This window comes from Lactuca sativa, chromosome 8 (assembly GCF_002870075.4).
Source record: "Lactuca sativa cultivar Salinas chromosome 8, Lsat_Salinas_v11, whole genome shotgun sequence".
NCBI lineage: Eukaryota > Viridiplantae > Streptophyta > Magnoliopsida > Asterales > Asteraceae > Lactuca > Lactuca sativa.
The window spans coordinates 50,196,884-50,203,641 of record NC_056630.2 but is presented as its reverse complement, the minus strand read 5'-3'; the positions used below and the strand labels follow the sequence as shown (position 1 = coordinate 50,203,641).

Sequence of the window (6,758 nt, the reverse complement as noted above, 5' to 3'; positions counted from 1 at the left end):
TCAATCTTATCTTTGGTGTAATTCTAGATTAAAAGGTTACTATATCAGTTGGGTAGGGTGGTTGCAGGATCCTAGACTAACAATTATGTAACTGTTCTTGGTTTTTTCTACTTTCTGTCTAATTCTTTTATTTAATTTTTTTGCCTTGCAAAAAAAAAAAAAGTGGCCATTTCTTGGAATTCAAGAAGGGGATGGTACCCATCTCATATTTGTTAATATTGGAAAAAGGTCTTAAACATTCTCAACAATCCACCAAATGAAAAAAGAATAAAGAAAACGTAAGAACTCCAAAACAACAAAAATAAAAAAAATTACCACCCAATCCACGGTATGCCAAACATGATCCACCTCATGAAAAAAGAATAAAGAAAACTTGAGAAATCCATAATACAGAAAATTTAAGACCTCAAAAAACGAAAACACCACCACAACACCAAGAATTTTTTACTACGTTAGAATTTACGACAAGCACATAAACAAAATGCTAAAAAAAGAGGAAATGAAAAAAAATAGTGTTTAATTGGGACATTTTTGAACTAAAACCTTAGACTACTTTTAAGGCATGAAACCAACTTCATATTTTTAAAATCTACCAATATGGGACAAATCCTTTCTTCATATAAACAAACAAAACTCTACAATATCAACTTATTTTAGTCACAAAACCTTTGGCTTGAAGAGGTTAATTCCACTACGAAAAACAGGATTGCAAAAACAAGCAACGCCTTTTTAAACCCATAGTTGTTTCACATTGCTTATCTTGTGTTATATTGTAGAAAATGTGGTCAATTCATTATATCCATCCTCTTATGTTTTGGCCATATTTTCAATTAACCCTTTTAAATACTTTTGGCCTCTAAAATTCCGAAGGCAAATATCATAAACTATTTTCAAGTGTATTCTTTCTTTGAACACTTATTTCATATCACATGTCAGAACAACACGTATTATATCAAAAATGTGATTGGTATGTTACTCATGGTTAATATGAACATCAATTTATCAATGACAAATATTGTAAGCATAAGACATTTTATGGCAAAAGAATATCAATTCTTTTATAGCTACGATTACAATCTTAATCACCAAATAGAGGTGGAAAATAACATTCGTATATGAAGAACATTTTAGCGTTTCTCTAAACATGTTTTCCCAAGGAAAACCAACTTATACACATTAACAATATACAAAAATAGATGTCAACTTAAAGTACCAAAACTCAACTCCATGAAATCAAGATTCCATGGTTGACACACTCAAAGATTTCTCAAACTCTTCTGTCAAAACTCTAAACCTATCCATCGATTCCAATCCAATTTCCTCAAATCCATGTTCTTCATCAATAAAATCTTTCACACTTTTATTTTTCTCTGAAAAAGGACTCGAAAGAAGCTGATCCAACATATCATCACCATTATCATGGATCACAAACGGATCATAACTTTCAATCCTCTCATCAAATGCCACCTCAGGATCAAAATCCTTCAACAAATCCTTCACTTCTTCAGAACTAAGCTCAAATTCAAATCCATCTTGTGGGAATTCAACTGGTGGTTGATATTTCACAATTGCACCTTCATGAGGAAGAATCACACTTTCTTCAGTGTCTTCAGTATCTTCAACAACAGGTTTCAATATGGTTTTGCTATTACTTTCACTCTTGAGCCATGTAGTTTGAACTGGAGTTGATAATTGAGCTAAAAAACCAGGGCTTTGCATTGCCATAACTATGAATGACAACATTTGATGTTGGTTTTTTTCCATACCTTTTAGCTGTTCACGAAGAACTAACATTTTTGTTTGTGAATTATCTTGATGTTGTCTTTGTTTCACAAGCTCTTGCATTAAGGCATTTTTATCTGTCTTGAGATTCTCTACTTCTTTTCTTAAGTTTGCATATCGGTTTTCATCATGTGTGGTGACATGTATGAGTTTGGACTCTGGAGCTTTTTCTTGTGTAACTTTTTGATGAGGTGTGACATGTGTCACTTTTTTTCTGTTTATTGACTTCAATAAATGCTTTTGGCCTTTGATGAATCCTTCGTTTGCGAATTCCCATCTATCTGTATCGATTTTCCTAAACCCCTGAAAAAATTAGGATTAAGATAGTGGATTATGTCTATGTCTATGTATAGTTGTTATACTGGCTTTTCAAGATTTCTTGAATCTCATTTGGTTTTATGATCCATTGGCAAATGCAGATAGTGTTTCTGATAAGTCATCCTTAAAGAGATTATCTTTATCATGTCCCAACTTAAGCATAAAGGTATCCCCTTTGAATAACCTTAGTGCAAAAAACTGGATTCTTACTTCAACCTAAAGGCATCGCCTTTGAATAATCTTATTTCACAAAATTGGATTCTAGGGTTTCCAAGTGAGATATTAACCGACAAATTATTGGTTATTTTGGTTGCTAGAGCTCAGGTTAATCAAGAAGTTTTGTTCCACAATTTAAGGAACCCAATGTTCTGTGACTGAATTCCGGAACAAAATTATACAAATGAAACGAGATTACGGTGATGATAATAAGCCAAAGAATCAGAGAAACTATGTGAAATAATCAAATCTATTCAAAGATTGATCTTTCAACAAATAACCAGTTAAGAAATCAAGAAACGAATAGAATAATAGAAATCTCACATAGATATTGAGTTGGCGTTGAAAGCTGGCGTAGTTACTGTGCTTGAAATATTTGGGAAGCAATTCGGAAGTAAACTCGGATTCATTCCAAACAATGAAACTGTCACTAGTCGGACTCCATGAAATTAAAGCGTCCGTCGAAGGATCATCAACCATCTCATAACATTTAGACAGAAATGGCGCAATCGTTAAACCACCAGTCTCCGATGATTTCTTCACCATAGTTAAAGGATCGATGAGATGTTTATATTTACAGATTTAATATCAGTTTAGTAAAGGGGTTTTGATATCGGAACTGAAACCCTAGGAGAGAAGACTTTGACTGAAATAAGGAATTCTTGTTGGACAAGTTGGGTGGGACGAAAGTCGAAAGAAAACGACACCGTTACAGAAATATAAAGGAATATATATATTTGGGCCTAAGCCCACATCTGGCTTTGATCCATATTCGATACTTCCACTTAACAAGTTAGCATGTTAATTTATTGTAGATTTAGAGGTGTAGAAACCCGATTAAAACCGGTCGGACCGGTCTGAAACCTATTTGTTTTTTATTATTATTTTTTTAAAGTAAAATAATTTTTGCCAAATTAGATCGAAATAAAACCGAATTTTACATAGCAAGCCAAACATATATAACCCGTTTATGAATCGGACATGAAATAGTTTTTGCAAAACCTGTATGGAAACATATATAATTTTTGTCTCATTTTTTCAAAGTTAGTTTTGATGTCAAACTTTAGAGAAATTCCCAAATTGGCCCTAATAATCAGATCAAATCAAACCCGTATAAAAAAAAGAAATTTCGGTTCGATTTTCGTCTTCACAAATCAGTTTTTGTATGGTTGAAATTATTAATTGATCCGAGTCGGTGTAATTTTTTAAATGAATAGTTCATTTTTAAAATTGATTTTATAATATTTGTTTCTTATTATTTAGATAAATAAAATTTACTTTTAATTGTTTAACTGTTTTGGAAATCAAAATAACAAAGCCGTATCATTCCGTTTGCAACAAAAATTATCATCCAAAAGTCACGAGCACCGGTTGTTTCCCTATTATTTCCACCGGATTTGAAAGATTTTTTCCTCACGTTTTACAAGCCTCGTCTTGTTTGTTTGATTCTCTTATTAATATAACTTCAAACAACACTAACGTTAAACTTCTATAACTAGTTAATTTTAGCACTGTTAATAATTTGACTCTAATGATTTATTATCAAATATCACATTAAAGAAAACATATATGCAAATTTTGTTAACTAAGTATAAAACAAATTATTATTTAAGAAATGTCTTCTCTCTATAATAAGGGTAAACTCCATGCAAATTTTGTTGACCCACATAAAACTTCAGAGATTGCTTAATTAAGAAACTTTTTGTATTCCAAAAAAAATGGAGTGCAACTGATCAACATAATATTTTCTCGAAGTGTCTTACATTTGCCTACAAAAAATGCGTAACATATTGCATGGCATCTCGAATAATGATACAACAAGTCTTCAATAGAACTTCTTGTTGACGATCTTTTAGTTCCCAACAGCATCTAGCATTTGACGATTCTTATGCCTAACATTAGGATAAAAGTAGTGAATATAAGCATCTGCAGGTTAATGATCATGCCCTAACAATCTTTTTTGTATGATATCATGAACAAACACAAAAACTATTTTTGTATACAAAACCCATAAAACGTCATCGAATTAAATACACATTGAAAATTAATGATCAATTTCCAACTATTAAACAAATTAATCGAAAGGAATTAGCGGATACCAAGACTTGTTCAACAATTTAAATCGATGCAAACAATAGACAACGGATGGAAACTTCCACATGGAGATCACTACTTGCCAATCTAACATTCAAAAGCGTGTGCTGCTAATTCTTATATATATTTGCCAGCTTGTTAATATAATAATCCCCCCTCATCTTTTTTTTCTTTAAATACACCCAAAAGTCGTCCCATTCCACATAGAATTTAACATTTTCCTGTCAAACACACACACACACACATACACAACCACAATCGCTATGTCTTTGAAGATGAACTTTGTGTTGCAGAAAAGCGATCTGATGTTTAAGAAAGAGAGTAACATTAATGGCACCAAGATGACCACTACTATATCATGCAGGGTCAAAGAGCTGCCTATAAGTAACAAAAAGAATCTGTATCAAGTTCTTTCATTAGAATCACAGAATGTTAGTTTCCATGACCTCAAGAAAGCATATCGTGCAAAAGCTCTTCAACTTCATCCCGATGTTTCTCCATCTTCTATAAAGGAGGAATGCACAAAACAGTTTGTGGAGTTGCGAGAGGCATATGAGGTGCTTTCTGATCCAAATTCTCGAAGAATGTATGACTTGAGCTTGGTTGAATCTATGGGGTGTGGTCTTGAAGACCATGCTTACAGTGGAAAGGGAGTGCAGTATTCAAGAATGGTGTGGGAAATGCAACTTAAAGGATTAAAGCATCGATCGGACCAGAGAAGAAACGTTCAGTTTGTGTAGGGTTTGTGTTTTATTCATTCGTGTGGAAATTCTTTTAGGTATAATTTGTAAGGCATTTGTTTATTCATTCGTGTGCAAACTCTTTTGTTTTACTCATAAATTAATATAATAATTTTGTGTTTTATTCATTCGTGTGCAAATTCTTTAACTTGGGTGTAACTTGTAAGGTCATTTTCTTTATTCATTCGTGTGCAAATTCTTTTGCGTTCCTCATAAATATAATAATTTTAGTCATTTGTTTCAGTAAATTGTTTTCACTTTTCAACACTTCGACTCTTGAATGCTTGTGGAGTTAACCAAAACAACGTGTTTGTGTTTTGATCAACCAAAGACATTAAATTTAAAAACGGAATCCTAAGATTTTTTAGTTGATTGTTTGTCCACCTACCGTAGCATCTTCGCTGGTTTTTTGAGGTTATGGTGACTTGGGTCTCATATGACAGGTAGATGACCGTAGATGACAATGTCTTACCAGATGAGCTTTCAGATGGTGGTTGCTACAAAGATTCTTTGTGACATACAATAGTAAATTAGAATAGAAATTAAGGTAATCTGCAACCTCTCCACACCTCACGTCCAACCACATGAAAATGAAATTAAATGTTATTTTACTAGGTTATAACCTGTAGAAACCATGGTTGGTATATTTAAAATTTTTATATAGATAAAAAAAATTATTTTTTAAAAACAAGAAAAAAATATTGTCGATTGTAAGTAATTATAAATTAATTTGTTAACCAAAATAAACATAATAATGTTATTAGGACATGATTTTGTATTTTCAAAATTCGAATTAAATTTGATTTGTTACCAAAAAAGAATAATAAAAACTATAGAAAAATGACACGTGTCAAAGAAATATTTTAAAAAACTGACACGTGTCATTTTTAGGTTTCATTTATTAAAAAGGTAGATATATTAAAAAGATCAAAGCGACTATACAACTATATGTTGTTTCTATACTTTTATAAATATAAATATTATATAATATGTTTATTTTATACTGTCAAAATTCAAATATTTTTTAATCATATATTTTCTAAATTTATATATTATATATTTTTATTGTTAAGACAAAGTTGGGTATGAGTGATTAAAGAGAGAATAATAAAATGTAGCATTATGGATGAATGAAAAAATATTGTTTGGCTATCATAAAAAAATGGAGCGAAGCATTACGCATAGGATGCTTATTCGAATGAAAATTGTAATAAAAAGACTTCCCCTCAATCAAACTCAACACCTTCTTGCTCCGGCGTGTATCACCTTCTTCTTCACCCAACGAGATCACAAAATCTATACCATCACCAATCGAACTTGGTTTCTAGTTTTTAGAAATGAGACTCGATAAAGCTTGTCAAAATCATGGCTCCAAGCCGCTTGAACCTAATAGGTGTTTATTGTACAAATCCTCTCAACATCAGACCTAATGCTCATGTTGACACCGGATTCGATCATATTGCAAGTGACGTGACCTATAGAGAGAGTGACACATGGTGACTCCCGGATGAAGCCACGATGACCACGTGCGACGCATGTAGATATTTGCACCACATGCACGTCAAAATGTCAACTATAAATAGAGGGTTCAGTAGCCTCATTCTACAC

The 6,758-nt window shown here is 32.2% G+C and overlaps 2 protein-coding genes across 2 annotated transcripts; one reads left to right on the top strand and one right to left on the bottom strand.

Annotated features, from left to right (window-relative positions):
• Positions 1-1,031: 1,031 nt before the first annotated feature.
• Positions 1,032-2,999, bottom strand: LOC111904380 (heat stress transcription factor A-8). Its single transcript, XM_023900149.2, has 2 exons — positions 2,641-2,999; positions 1,032-2,085 (listed from the first exon to the last, which is right to left on the bottom strand). The coding sequence occupies exons 1-2, from the start codon at positions 2,860-2,862 to the stop codon at positions 1,234-1,236; spliced, it is 1,074 nt and encodes a 357-aa protein (XP_023755917.1). The 5' UTR covers positions 2,863-2,999; the 3' UTR covers positions 1,032-1,233.
• Positions 3,000-4,583: 1,584 nt separating this feature from the next.
• On the top strand, positions 4,584-5,278 carry LOC111904415 (chaperone protein dnaJ 20, chloroplastic). Its single transcript, XM_023900188.2, has one exon. It carries the CDS (start codon positions 4,674-4,676, stop codon positions 5,148-5,150), a length of 477 nt encoding a protein of 158 aa, XP_023755956.1. The 5' UTR covers positions 4,584-4,673; the 3' UTR covers positions 5,151-5,278.
• The last annotated feature ends 1,480 nt before the right edge of the window (positions 5,279-6,758 follow it).

Coding starts and splice junctions, on each gene's coding strand:
- LOC111904415 (XM_023900188.2), top strand. CDS start 4,674: ATGTCTTTGAAGATGAACTTTGTGTTGCAGAAAAGCGATCTGATGTTT.
- LOC111904380 (XM_023900149.2), bottom strand. CDS start 2,862: ATGGTGAAGAAATCATCGGAGACTGGTGGTTTAACGATTGCGCCATTT. Junction 2,086..2,640: donor AACGCCAACTCAATATCTAT/GTGAGATTTCTA, acceptor TAATTTTTTCAG/GGGTTTAGGAAAATCGATAC.